This window comes from Pagrus pagrus, assembly GCF_965226575.1.
Source record: "Pagrus pagrus genome assembly, chromosome: 6".
Taxonomy (NCBI): Eukaryota; Metazoa; Chordata; class Actinopteri; order Spariformes; family Sparidae; genus Pagrus; species Pagrus pagrus.
In genome coordinates this window covers 13,174,514-13,187,765 of record NC_140190.1, presented here as the reverse complement: position 1 = coordinate 13,187,765, position 13,252 = coordinate 13,174,514, and the positions used below count along the sequence as shown (strand labels likewise).

Here is a 13,252-nt window from a genome sequence, read left to right as displayed (position 1 = left end):
TTTATCCATAACCACCAGTGGATAAATATAGATATATACATAAATAGATTCAAATATAAATAAATATATATATATTTGCATTTAAATAACAACAACAACAACAATAATAATAATAATGATATAAACTTTATTTATATGGCACTTCTAAAAAAAACAAGTTTACAAAGTTAACACAGCAAGTACACAGTTCAATTAGAGAGTTAAATGCAGGAGGAAATTTAAAATCTAATAAATGGAAACATTAATTAAAGACAAAGAGAATCTCGAGAATAAACAAATGAATCAGAGCATAAACAAGAAAATACACTAATTAAAAGTCATTTTATAAAAGTGAGTTTGAAAAGGACACTGAGGACACAGTAGCTCGCCTGATCCTCAAAATCAGTTGAATCCACAGTTGTGAAGCCGTTACAGCAAATGTCCTACCACCTTCTGTCTAAAGCCTTGCCCTTGGTTCTGACACTGCAGCTGGTCTGCAGATGTAAGCAAACAAAGCAGGAGTGTAAAGAGTTAAAAGATCATTCATATAAGAAGGAGCCAGGCCGACCAGTGAGATCACAGTAGAAACAAGCAATACAATTTTAAAACCAATTCTAAAAACCATGGGTAACCAGTACAATGAGGCCAGAGCAGTCTCGCTGTGATATTTCTAAAGTAATACAGAATTATTTCGATCCATTTTCTGTTCTCTGTTAAACCTATTGTTAGTTCAGTGGTGAAAATTATCCTCAGTGGAGAAAACCCACTGATAGTGGACTTTAATCCAGGACTGGGACTGAGAAGTATTCACACACATAATACCAGTTGTCTGTCTCATTCGAAAAACACCAAATCAATACAGCTACAATATATTCTCTTCAGGTTTCTTTATTCTTGCTATAACCGGTGAAAGCTTCTCAGTCATTTAACACACCAGGAAGATCTTCCATAAAATGAAATAACTCGGCATGTGGCAGTAACAAGACAGAAACTCATTACAATATGAAAGCAGATTTTTATTTTGACCAAAAATAGATTTTTTTAAAAACCTTTCTCGATGACAAATTATGACAGAGTGTATCTTGACTGACAGTTGACACGTGCCATCAGCTTGCATGAATCCTGCTGTTTGTCTTGTGTCTGGGCTTCACTATCCAAAAGTACAAACTGTTCACAAACAGTTTGCACAAACAGTGTAGATTTACTGTGCTAATAAACGTGACAGTTATTTCACAAGATGCACGTGAAACGGCTCTTAACCTGACATGAAATTACTCTTATTTTAGGATGCCATCAATGTAACTTTATAGCGAGACTAGTCATCATAATAATACAGTGATAAAAAACATCATCTACAATGAATCATATATAACTGCTGAGTCCCAACAGGAGTATCACAGGAGCAATACACAGATTTTTTTATAAAAGTTTAAAAAATGATCTTGTTAAAATAATTTTGATGCCATTTTGTGTCTAATTCCATCACTACTGCACCACAGGGGTGACGCTGTAACAAAAAGGCACACGTTCGTGTAAAGACTTCACGTTGGACGTTCACACACAACTCCATCAAGATTCCTGTTTGACTGTGTTGAAGAAGGAGCTGAGGGAGAGCTGTCTGCCGCCGCCGTGAGCTGCACCCAGTCGAGGCTTTTTAGAGGTCTGTGCTTTCTTTGTGCCGCCGGTCTTTTGTCTTTTTCCATCCTGAACGAGACGAGCAGACGTAAATGATAAAAGTGGAATCTGCCGTTAGTACAGTAATTCAGGGTGAGGTATATTTAAAAAAAATACATAAATATTCAGAAGTACTTGCCTTAGTGGTTTTATCTTTTTGACCGTCCACAGAGTCACATAGCTTCACAATCTGAAAGATAAGATAAAACCTCTATTGACTCGGCACAGGGGAAATTCACTTGTTAGAGCAGCTCAAGAGTCAGAAGCAGAGGGAAAAACAGAGACATAGATGACTTTAAAACTAGAAACAAAAAAACAAGAACAAAATAGAAAATACAACAAAATGTTGATTGAAGGTGCAATGTGCAAGAATTTTGTCTGAAACATTCAAAAAAATTACTTAAATTAACCAGAGAAATAATATAATAATTAGTATTGTGTTGCAGAAATATCTAGTCAAGTTAGCATGCTGACCAGCTATCACCTCGCCACTTTTTACCTCAAGAGCTGACAGTCCGATAGTAAACAACACCAACACTTCTCTTGTGCTCCGAGCTCACAGTCCAGTCAGTCAACTAATACATCTGCAAGCTGCGAGGCTAACTGAGCTTGCTAGCAAACAGAAGCAGCAGTTAGCAGTTACTCCAGTGATACGCTGCCCCTATTTGTTTGGATAGGCCTATGAATTCAACAGGTGGCCAGTTCTTACATACAGCACCTTTAAGTACAGAATATACACCTTTCACATAGACATAACAGATGATTGCACAGGATTACTGCACTCATAATTGTTATACACACCCGGTGTGTGGCATTATACCCAAAGGTTTAATAATATATAGTTATAAATGGATTACACAGGAAACAAGCAGGAAATGCCCAGAATAAATGCAAAGTCATACTAGTAGATGCAATCTACAGGAAGTGTCAACTACTTGTGTGATAAACAAATGCCTCTTCAGGGCATAATCAAACTGGAATGTGGTTTTACAACTCTTCAAGGCTGCAATGAAATCAAATGTTAAAAACTGAAGGTGTATAGAGGGGATTGGGTTTCAAGGGGTTCAGTCAAGATAAACCAAAGATAAACCAAAAAAAAAGAAAAGCTGCAGCCGTCCGGCTATTTATAAGGCAAGCAACACCTGCACAAATAAGGATGTCCCTGATGCAGGTAGCCCAGATGACTGGTGCTCACTCAACTGGGCTGAAGAATAAACACAATCTCCCTCAACTAGAACGAAATGGGGCATCGAAGAAATCTCAGTAGGTGCCGAAACAAACCAGAGTTTCTGCCGCTTATTATCAGGGAAAACTTCAAATCAATGTAATCCTGTAATGTCACACACGGGAAATTCACTGTAATTAACTGCCCGCTTTCCACGAGTCATAATCAAGTCCACTCCTGCAGGTGCAGCTGACCTCAGTCACACAGCAGGGCTTCACACACACACACACACACACACACACACACACACACACACAGAGTAAACAAAATAAAAACCTTTTTCACTCCTGTGGACACAGCAGCTTCCTGCAGAGCCGACTTGCTGAGCCACTGCGCGTTTTCAGTCTGCGTCCGTGTGTCACCGTCCTTCAAACGCACACTGTGAACCACGTAGGTCTGGTGGATGTGGGAGAAGATGTGGACCACCTGCAAACAGCCCATGAATGATGCACGAGAGGCTGGTCACACAGCTACAGAAAGAGTTTATGTGCACATAAAAGCGTGTGTGATGGATAAACATGACGCTGACCTCTCCTACATACTGGAGGAGGCTGTCGGTCAGGCGGGTTCCCAGTTTCTTGCTGATCTCGGCACACAGCGCCTTCTTCTGTTTCACCTCGGAGCTCTTCTCCTCCTGCAGGAGACTCGGAAACTCCCACAGGCCTGCCAGCAGACCTGACAACACACACACACGCGACAGCAAAACTAGTTAAACATGTAATGTGTGACACCAGAGACACATTATTTCTAACAGCATTCTATTAGCCGACAGACGAGTTCATTTTACTGCGCTGACCTTTGTTTGGTCTCTGTGTGAGCAGGTACTCGTCCTCTCCCTCTTCTCCTTCCCGGATCACCACGCATGTCAGAGTTCGCTCGACTCGTGGCGGCTTCTTCGCCGGCTTTCTGGGGAAGTTCTGCACACCCAACTCATCATCCCAGGGCTCGGAGGGACACAGCGGACATGTCCCGCTGTTCACTGAAGGAAGAGGAGACAGTACTTAGATATAACAGCATGACTTGGTGAAGGTGTGAGAGGACTGGGAACACTTACTACAGTCTTCTATATCAGGCAGGACCGACGGCTTCCTGTCCAGCTTCCCCAACAGCTTCCTGGAGTTTTCCTCTTGTTTCACATGAACCTGCACATACATACGGCATCATGTACAGTGTGAGCCGAGGCATTAATAATCTATGATTGCACTTGAATTTGAGGGAAATAAAGCAAGGCCTTGTAATGATATAGCCTGACAAGGATCATTGAAAGTGCTTGAATTTATTTATCTGTGCATTATTGCTGTCGGTGAGCTTACATCTTACATCTACTAGCACATGTTTAGCGCTTGCAGTGCTTTTTACCTTGCGATAAGAGTGACAGTGTGACTGTACTGGACACTGGCTGCACAGCGGTCCTTTGGGGGTGCAGACTCGTGCTCCCAGCTCCATCATTGCTTGGTTGAAGTCCCCGGGTCTCTCAGGGTCCACCAGCGTGTTGGCTAGACTCCTGAAACAAAGAAAACGATGAATCTTAAGACTATATTTAATCATTTAAAAGTCTTTATTTGTTTGTGCTTTGAAAACATAAGGTTCACATGGTGTTTTTTTTTTTTTTGAGCCCCAGGATCTTTCTTCAATTCTTCCCACTGAGGAGAGAGCGTCTGTGGCCGCCCAGAGAAAGGTGCAGCACTCAGCTTTTTTTCCGAGTGCTCCGCCTTTTCTGTGCTGGTGACGTCACCCTCACTCTTTTTCTTTTTCCTGGCCTTGGCGATAATATTCCCCATATTTTTGTCTCTGATGGCTCGTGCCATGCACACACATCCTCCTTGCTCTGATGTCCCGATGTCAAATAAAAAACAAACGGATAGTAAACCACAAGGGGGCAGTGTCTATCAAACAGCGGCGGTTGTCAATCAACGGCGCCAACAACATTCTTGGATATTAAAGGAGACGCTTGTACCAAAGTCAAAACTCAGGCTCCTTGAGGATGATAGTTTGAAGTTTAATCTCACCAAAGTGCCTCTGTGACTGCAGGACTCGTGCTGTCAGCTCCGATGGCCCTCAGGCGACACAGCACCCGAATCAGATTGCCATCCACCGCTCCTGTCACCTAGGCAACACATATCTTCAGCATCGAACAAGTGTTACGTGTCTCCAGGTGTGTGTGTGTTTGTGTGTGATGACCAACCTGGCCCAGAGCGATAGAGCCTATAGCTGCAGCGGTGTAGCGTCCCACTCCAGGCAGCTGCTTCAGCAGGCTGTCGACTGTGCGAGGCATCTGTCCCCGAAGCTCTGACACCACCTAAAACATGATAGTTACCTCTAATTACATGTAATGACATAAACACCATACTATGACCCTTTTTTTGTTTTTTTGATGCACTCGGAGCAGATGTACAAAGCACGACACAGACCTTCTGAGCTCCCTCATGAAGCCTTCTTCCTCGGGAATAGTAGCCAAGGCCCGCCCACATTTGGTTCACTTCCTGCGCAGAAATGAAATCAATACATTTTTATGTAAGATCAGTTATATTTTTAAACTGCCATCATCTTCAGCAACTGCTTTATTAGTGATCACCTCTAAAGTAGCTGCTGCAAGATCCCGCACCGTGGGCCACCGCTGGAACAAAGTGAGGAAAGTGTTTAAATTAACCATGATGCAGTGCAATACATTCAACATATCACTTTAATGCAGTGAAGACCTCGCTGCCACCTACCTTCATCCATTTGTTGTAGTAATCTATTACTGTGGCAACTTGTGTCTGCTGCAGCATGATTTCTGAAACCCACACTAATAAAAAAAGGAGAGAAAACTAATGTAAATGGTGTCGGCAGCTGTTAAAACTGTGTGATTCTGACGAGAAAACATCGTCTCACCTCCATATGTCCTGATGTTGAGGTCTGATTCTGTCTCAGCCTGGAAAAGAAATACAAAGAGCCGATCAATTATATTAGTCAGCAGTAACTGTTTGCATTGTTTTTACATTGTTTAACGTGTGTAATCAAAGGGTGGGTGATTTAACACCTCCTGCACTTTCACAATGACGCAAAGTTTGTCAAAACGTGCCGAACGTGTGTCTAAAAAGCAGCTGGAGAGATGCTTGTGTTTACCAGAGTCCTCCACGGCAGCTCCCTCTTCTCCTCGTCGTACCAGCGGAGGAGCTGAGAGCGCAGCAGCACCACATCAGCAGCATCATGGAAAGTGTGATATGTGGACGGCGAGGAAGGACTTGTGCTTTCCTCTGGAGGAACAAAAACATCACACTTACTCAAAGTCAACAAAATATAATATTTAGGGGTAGACCTATAATTGGCCCTGTCTGTCTATCGGTATCAAATATACTGGCTGACAGAGCATGAAGAGAATAGGTGATACTGGGGTGATTTCCTACTTCACTGCCTGCTTTATATAAATAATACTGTTTCTATACTAACAGTTTACTCTCTGTAAAAGCATGAAATTGAACATATCAGATGAGCTCACAGGATAACGTCTGGTTCTCCATGAACCTTTAAGTTATTCCTGAGGCTGTAAAATCCACCACATATTTGAATGAAAAGCTTTCTGACAGAGTTTTAACAACACATGTAAACATTACAGTGGTGGTATTTATGCAGATTGTATTACACACTGTGCATGTGTTGCTTTTATTAAGTCTCTCATAAATCTGGTGCATGTTTCAGGGATGTCTGCAGACAGGCAAACACTGTACTGCTGTATATTCACTGTCACATCAGTGTGGATACATCACTGTAACGTTTAAGTACCCAAAGTCTTTTTTATGAAGTAACATGGTACCTTCTTTCACAGCGGTCTTTGACCTCTTCCGCTTCGGTTTCGTTGCTCCTGCCGCCTCCAGTCCGGCTCTCTCGCCTTTGTGCATCGTTGAACGTAACCTGCTCATGATCAAACTCCTCATGTGCAGTTTTTATTTCTCAGCCGTGTTGCCTTCACGGACTCACTTCACTCCCGCCACGTTCAGGACGGACGGCCGCTGCTCGTCCAATCAGCTGCAAGGAAACAGGAGACGAGCGTTTGACGTCACATCCGGTGGGCGGATCAAAAGCAATTTTACGTAAAGGCGGATTATTTGGTTGTGCAACTCATTTAATATTGATTATTAGTGACTATACTGTATTGGAGGATGCATTAACTTCATTAGTGCCAGTGTTACTGCGGTAGAAGTACTAATATGGCAACAAATATGACAAAACACTGTAAAAAGGATGTGAAGTGTAATCAGGATAAAGTCTGTAATAAAAGTATTCAGAGATAAATGTCTCCTGTGATATTATTCAGTTATATATCATTAGATTGTTATCATGCATTAATGTGAAGACACAATTTTGCTGTTGTGGTTGGTTAAATTATTTTGCAATTATTTTCATTGTGGATTAATACAGTGATTATTTTCTCCATTCATAAAATAGATAAACAATAAAGAGCCAAGTGCCCAAAAGTAACAACTGCAGTGATTGTGAACAGAATTATGAATAAATAAAAATTATTAAAATAATTCACATTTGTGAAGCTGGAACCATGAAATGTTAATACATGAAAAGTGATCAAAACTGTTGCCGATTTATATTGTCAACTGATGAATCATTTCAGTTGTACTGTATTTATAGTAGTATATTAGTAGCATAGTAGTAGTTTACAAATCACTTTATTTCTTTTCTTCTTTTTTTAAATCTTTATACGTATATTCAGGAGACGGTTCACTGAGACCAATGCTCTCTATTCCAGGAACTATTATATCAAAGCAAACTTTAAACTCGTCACTAAAGCTGCAAAATGATCGTGGTAAAAACAAGTAAAAACAACATTTCCTTCTGGACTGTAGTGGAGTCAAAGTAGGAAGCGGCATAAAAAGACTGTACTATCACCTTAAATGTATGCTTTAATAGAGTTCTTGAAAAAAATGTATACAGTTACATTTCACCACTGATTAGTGCATTGTCAAAATAACCAAAATGTCATTTATCATGGAGACGATCATTGTCAGTAAAATGCTGAAAGCTCTCTCTGATAGGTTAAAGTCACATGTTGTGTAAAGCAAAGTAAGACAAGTTCACCATAAATTATAAATAACAACACAGTGCAAGTTGAAAGTTATTACTGTTTTTGATGAAAAATGAAATGAATGAAAAAAGTAGACATTAAAACAAAAATTAAACTTTTAATAACAAATATATTGAATACAAACAGTATTCACACAAAATTGTCTTCATCTGCTGCAAATGATTTGTTCCTCTCGTCAGCATTCACTGTTCATCACCGTCCAAAACTGAAATGTAAAAAACAAAATGAAAAACAATTATTCTCACAGACGACAGGCAGCTGAGGGAAAAAGACAAATTTCAGACGAACTCTAAGATGAACTCATAACTCTTTACCTTCAGTTATGTTCACATTGTTAGTCAGCAGGATTTCTGCCTGTGTTTCATCCAAATTCATGTACAAAGTTTCAGCTTTGTGCTGGAGAAAGACGATACAGTTTGTTAGAGCTGCCTTTCAGTAGCTTTCACGTTAACCTTTTTACCAACACCATCATTATATTAACATATTATTAAAACTTACCATAAATGCTGCAAACAGGGTGCTGCCAATGACTCTTTCCACCTGTTCCTCAATAACTGCGTATGAGCGGACAAAGTGCTGGACAGAGATGAAAGCAGAGGTTTATTTTACTAGGAAATTATGGACTTTTCTGGAACAAACATGAGTGAGAAATCATCATGAACAGCTGTATGCATGCATCTGTGTATGTGCATATTTTAAGTTTATATGAAAGCATGTTTGTACCTCCAGGGCCAGACTGGCTTGTATTTGGGCATCAGTGTGTTCTCTGTTGCCCACAGCATGAAGAAGATGTTGGATCACTCCGAGAGAGAGAAGCTCACGGGAAACCTCTCGACTGTCCTCAGCCAGCAAGCTTCAACACATTCAACAAAACCGTAAAAACATAACCTTACTGAATGGCAACAGCTCAAACTATTAGAGTCAACAGAGCAATACACAAGTCATTTTCTGACAATGTTTGTGTCCGTACCGGATCGTTTTAGCTGCAGCAGCTTGTTGCACAAACACAGGAAGAGATCCAGTTGTCCTGATTATCTCAGACTCTGGTGGGACTGTATGTATCAACAAAATATTTTAATAATATCAACAATCACAGAACATTAACACATTAATTAACAGGGTCGAGAGAAAATGGAAAATGACATATCTGTTTGAGAAATTGCGGCCATATTAGCATAACGTGGTTGGACACTTTGAAAAACCAACACACTAATAGACCAAGTTGTTACCGTCATGATTCTGGTGCTGCTGTACATCTCCTTTAGTAGGCCTCAGCAGAACCACCAGTCCGCTGAGCAGCATCGACCTCACATCGTAACACGACAGGTCTGAGATCAGATTAATAGCTGCCAGAAACATACACACAGGGAGAGAGAAGGTTGGCTTGTGGATTAATTTATCATTTCAATCAAGTTTCAGCACAAACAGAAAAAAAAACCAACTCATCAGCCACAGCAAAAGTTTACTTCAACATTTGTTCTGCTTACCTTCATCCTGGACCTCCAGGTGCAGGGACCTGAGCGTATTCAGCAGAGGCTCTACAATGCTCGGATGGGCTGTTTTCATTTTGGACTGTGAGAGAGTGACACAGAGAAAGACAACTATTGTATTTCTTCTCATATGTTTAATATATCAAATTTCCCATAAAAATACAAAACCAGTTTTTCAGCATCCTGGTTAAGTTAATGTTGAAAGAAAAGAAATAAAAAGATATACATATGAGAAGGAGTGAGGATGAAGGCACGTGTATGCTCTGAGAATGAAGACAATGCCAGCATCAATAAATGTCTCAGTGTGCTCTCGTTTGCTTTACCTGTACGGTGTGTAAGGTGTGCAGGACCAGCTGCTGGGCTTTAGGGGAGGTACAGGTCATGAGGGCAATCAGACCTTTGTAGATTTGGTTTTGATATTTGGGGTTTCCATGGGACAGGGACCGCAGGAGGGTGCATGCTGTCTCTTTGGTTTCATCTGTGTTTGACGTCACCAGGCACTCTGCTGTGACTTTTACACCTGCAAGAATGTACAAAAAAAGAGAGGGTACGGCTGCTGCGGCCCCTAAAATAAAATACAGATGTCTTTATAAAACTTACCGCGGCTTTCACAGATAATCTCTTTGTACTTGCGACCAGCATCTGAGACAGTGTGCAGGAGACGGAGGGCCTCTGCCTTCTCCTCCTCTTTGCTCCGAGAGCGGCTCATGACCTCCAGCAGAGTGAGGACACCTCCGTCCTCCACGAACTCCATCAGGTACTGATCACTGAGGAAGGCGAGAAATGTGGGTCAGTGACACAAAGAGTAAGGCACAGATACGGCAGTTTAGAGTAGTATTTCATCCCACTCACTGGCTTGATGCTGAAAGGAAAATCCCAATCGCTTTAAGCTGCAGGCCTAAGAATGTCCCAAACATGTATCTGAATAATCAGTGAAGGACAAGGTGACAGTGAATCCAGCTCTCCATCATTATAAGTGCTTGTAGGTCCACATCCTCATCATCCACTTTGTCAAAAGTCAATACATATATGCTTTATAGCTCATACAGCTAACATGGGGCATACACAGTGGCGCAAAAAGTGGGTATGCACTATATGCGGCGCATAGGGGCGCCGCGCTAGAGGGGGCGCCAAAGCGATGGGGGGAAAAAAAATTTGAGTCGGCATTTTATGTATTTAACAGCTGTTTGTGCATGTGTAAATCAATGATATGATCAGTAACAGAGAGGCATGTCATTAGGCGCCCCTCCGCTCCCTCACCTCCCCTCCTCACGCCCCCTCCCACACACAACACACTATAGCCGTTCCAGTGCGCGCCCCCTCGAGCACGCGCTGGAGCGCGTTTTTTTTTTTTTTTTTCCCCATTTTGAATCGTGTTGTTTACATGACAGACGGGGGGCAGAGATGGAGAGGCAGAAGAGAATGCTCTCGGGGGCACAAAACAGAAAGAGGGAGAAGGATAAAGATTTTGAGGGAATGAAAAAAAGTTTTTCTAAGTGGTTGAAAGACAGTGGGTAAGTTATGTCAGTGTATCAAGAGGAGGCTTGTAAATATTCAGGTTAGCTAAAGCTACTACTAGTAAAACGACAGGTTACTGTTGTCTTGTTGCAACTGTGTACTGATTACAGATCATGTCAAGAAAAATAAAGGAACATGTTTGTAGTGATGCTCCTGTCAATGCTCCTATTTAGTAAAGTGTAATAAAACCTTTACCAAAACTTTATCAGTACACCTGTTCAACATGCATTAACGTGAACATGTAGAGCACGATATTTTAATCTGCTCCGTCTCCGCATTCACAGTCGCAGCACGGGGCAGAGCAGCTAACGTTAAACAAGCTAAAAAGAAAGCTGTCTGTGTGTCATCTAATCGTTAATCCTATAGTTTGTCACAAATCTAATACCTTGCAAACTCTCGTATACCGCTGCTGACTGAGACAAGCAGCCCCTCCCTCTAACGTGCAGGCTCACAGCAGGAGGACAGCAGAGACAGGAGAGGAGGAAGGATCTGATACTGAAACACGTTCTTTATTCTTTCAAAACGTTACTTAGTATTTAGATGCCAGGAATATGATTTCATTTAGTGACAGATAGAGATTTGTTTCTTATGAGATATTATTGAGTTAATTTAAAAACATTTGGAAATGTATGAAAGGTATGAATAATGATGGGAAGGAGGAGGAGGAGGAGGAAGAGGAGGAGGAGGACGAGGAGGAGGAGCAGGCATCTGATTGCAAAAAAAAAATTCAGGCGAGAATAAAAACATTCTACTTCAGTGTGTTCCAACTTAGATTACTCAATGGTAGTAGCACTTACAGTGATTATTTCAGTTTGGGGAAAAACTTCAGAGTGTTACCTTTCAAAAGAGTAAGCTGAAGCTTATCAAAACATACCTTCGTTCGAGTATGAGCAATGATCGCCTGACCCAATTAGCAGTGATCTCAATTGAAAACAGTGTGGCACGGTCTATTTCATTTGATGCCATTCTTGATAAATGGGCGAGTGCAAGGGCACGCCATGTAACAATGTAGTGGTAACACTGAAACATATAAAAACTGTTGTTTAGATGCCATAATGTCATATTTGCAATACAGACCCACTGCTACATGTTATTACATTGTTTTTTGTTGTTGCTGATCACCTGCTGAAATATGAAAAATAAAAGTGTGTGAAACATTGAAGAAAATAGAAAAAAAGGGTGGTGGTGGTGGTGGGGGGGGGGGGGGGGGGGGCGCCTATAATATGTCTGCATACCCCTCAGAAAGTAGGTAGTTGCGCCCCTGGGCATACAGTATGGTATATGATAAATACAATAGACTATAATTAGTGTAAGACTACAGCTGTGTCCAGAACAACAGTTGTAACTGTTGTAGCACCAGCAGGCTTGTCAACCTGATCCATGAAGGATACGTGAGTCTCATCCAGGTGGTGAGTCGAGCCAGGAAGAGGCTGGCAACCTGTGCGAACTCCAGCTCCAGCTCGTAAAACGTCTTCCCTGCGTTTTGAGCCAGGAAAGTGCTCAGCATGCGGCCGCGGACCGTCCCGTCCCCTCGGTCCCACTCTCGCAGAAAAGTGAGCACCTTGCCGATATTCGCCTGCTCCTCCTGCTGCGTGGACGTCGTGTGTGTCTTCATTGTTTCCACGTTGTTGAACGCTATGAAGCCTCTTTCCGCACCAAGAACCAGAGCCAGGTAGGGCACTGGTTGTAGCTGCTGTCCCGCTTGTTTGTTTGAATGTTCAAATTGGGTAGATAACTTAGTTTTTGTCCTTTGTCTTCTTCATGTTTCGCGGGCTTGATTTGTCTTCCTCCACTTCGTTTGTAGCAGCTAGCTAAAGGTTGCTTAGCAACGCCACCACCATGGTGTAGCCGGACCGATCAGAGCCGATCAATGGTGGCCCTGTAGTTTTAATAATGTATAAACTGCACACTATATGTTATATGTAGTTTTTAAAAACACGTTTTTTATATACATTTGAGTAGGAAAGTGTCCTTTGGATAACATTTTGGTGTAATAATAATAATAATTTGGTGTAATTACTATGTCATATTGTAAATACCGATTTCATATTGTAGATATTATGTATATACCAGTTAAATTCTATTTCTTATGTCTTATTATATTGTTTATTTTTTACTTTTATTACTGTTTATGTGTGATACTGTCCTTTGGCTGCTGTGACAAAGAAATTTCCCCATTTGCGGGACAAATAAAGGAATTCTGATTCTGATTCTGATTCTAATAAAAACAAACATATGGGCTAAAAGCAGTGGCGGATTTAGCAATTTGGGGGCCCAAGGCGAACT

The 13,252-nt window shown here is 41.4% G+C and overlaps 2 protein-coding genes across 3 annotated transcripts; both read right to left on the bottom strand.

Annotated features, from left to right (window-relative positions):
* Window positions 1–974: 974 nt before the first annotated feature.
* Window positions 975–7,043, bottom strand: mutyh (mutY DNA glycosylase). Its single transcript, XM_084354082.1, has 15 exons — window positions 6,675–7,043; window positions 5,987–6,117; window positions 5,753–5,792; window positions 5,593–5,666; window positions 5,454–5,495; window positions 5,290–5,361; window positions 5,064–5,177; window positions 4,888–4,985; window positions 4,238–4,382; window positions 3,933–4,020; window positions 3,675–3,857; window positions 3,408–3,553; window positions 3,155–3,304; window positions 1,793–1,843; window positions 975–1,683 (listed from the first exon to the last, which is right to left on the bottom strand). Exons 1-15 carry the CDS (start codon window positions 6,793–6,795, stop codon window positions 1,549–1,551), a joined length of 1,590 nt encoding a protein of 529 aa, XP_084210208.1. The 5' UTR covers window positions 6,796–7,043; the 3' UTR covers window positions 975–1,548.
* Window positions 7,044–7,758: 715 nt separating this feature from the next.
* armh1 (armadillo like helical domain containing 1) lies at window positions 7,759–12,794 on the bottom strand. Of its 2 annotated transcripts, XM_084354852.1 has the most exons (11): window positions 12,358–12,793; window positions 10,301–10,369; window positions 10,049–10,215; window positions 9,772–9,968; window positions 9,446–9,530; window positions 9,188–9,304; window positions 8,929–9,010; window positions 8,682–8,811; window positions 8,457–8,534; window positions 8,273–8,354; window positions 7,759–8,163 (listed from the first exon to the last, which is right to left on the bottom strand). In XM_084354852.1, exons 1-11 carry the CDS (start codon window positions 12,579–12,581, stop codon window positions 8,141–8,143), a joined length of 1,254 nt encoding a protein of 417 aa, XP_084210978.1. In that variant the 5' UTR covers window positions 12,582–12,793; the 3' UTR covers window positions 7,759–8,140. The 2 variants fall into 2 exon arrangements, with proteins under 2 accessions (XP_084210978.1, XP_084210979.1); XM_084354853.1 differs by lacking the exon at window positions 8,273–8,354 and having other exon boundaries at window positions 12,358–12,794.
* Between the last annotated feature and the right edge of the window lie 458 nt (window positions 12,795–13,252).

What these genes read in the sequence shown, in the direction of transcription:
- armh1 (XM_084354852.1), bottom strand. Translation starts at nt 12,581, where the DNA reads ATGAAGACACACACGACGTCCACGCAGCAGGAGGAGCAGGCGAATATC. An exon ending in AAGCCAGTCTGGCCCTGGAG is followed by an intron (nt 8,535 to 8,681) that starts GTACAAACATGC and finishes ATCTCTGTCCAG; the next exon opens with CACTTTGTCCGCTCATACGC. An exon ending in CCCTGTTTGCAGCATTTATG is followed by an intron (nt 8,355 to 8,456) that starts GTAAGTTTTAAT and finishes GTCTTTCTCCAG; the next exon opens with CACAAAGCTGAAACTTTGTA.
- mutyh (XM_084354082.1), bottom strand. Translation starts at nt 6,795, where the DNA reads ATGAGGAGTTTGATCATGAGCAGGTTACGTTCAACGATGCACAAAGGC. An exon ending in TTGCAGCAGCTACTTTAGAG is followed by an intron (nt 5,362 to 5,453) that starts GTGATCACTAAT and finishes ATTTCTGCGCAG; the next exon opens with GAAGTGAACCAAATGTGGGC. An exon ending in TGTCCACAGGAGTGAAAAAG is followed by an intron (nt 1,844 to 3,154) that starts GTTTTTATTTTG and finishes CTTATCTTTCAG; the next exon opens with ATTGTGAAGCTATGTGACTC.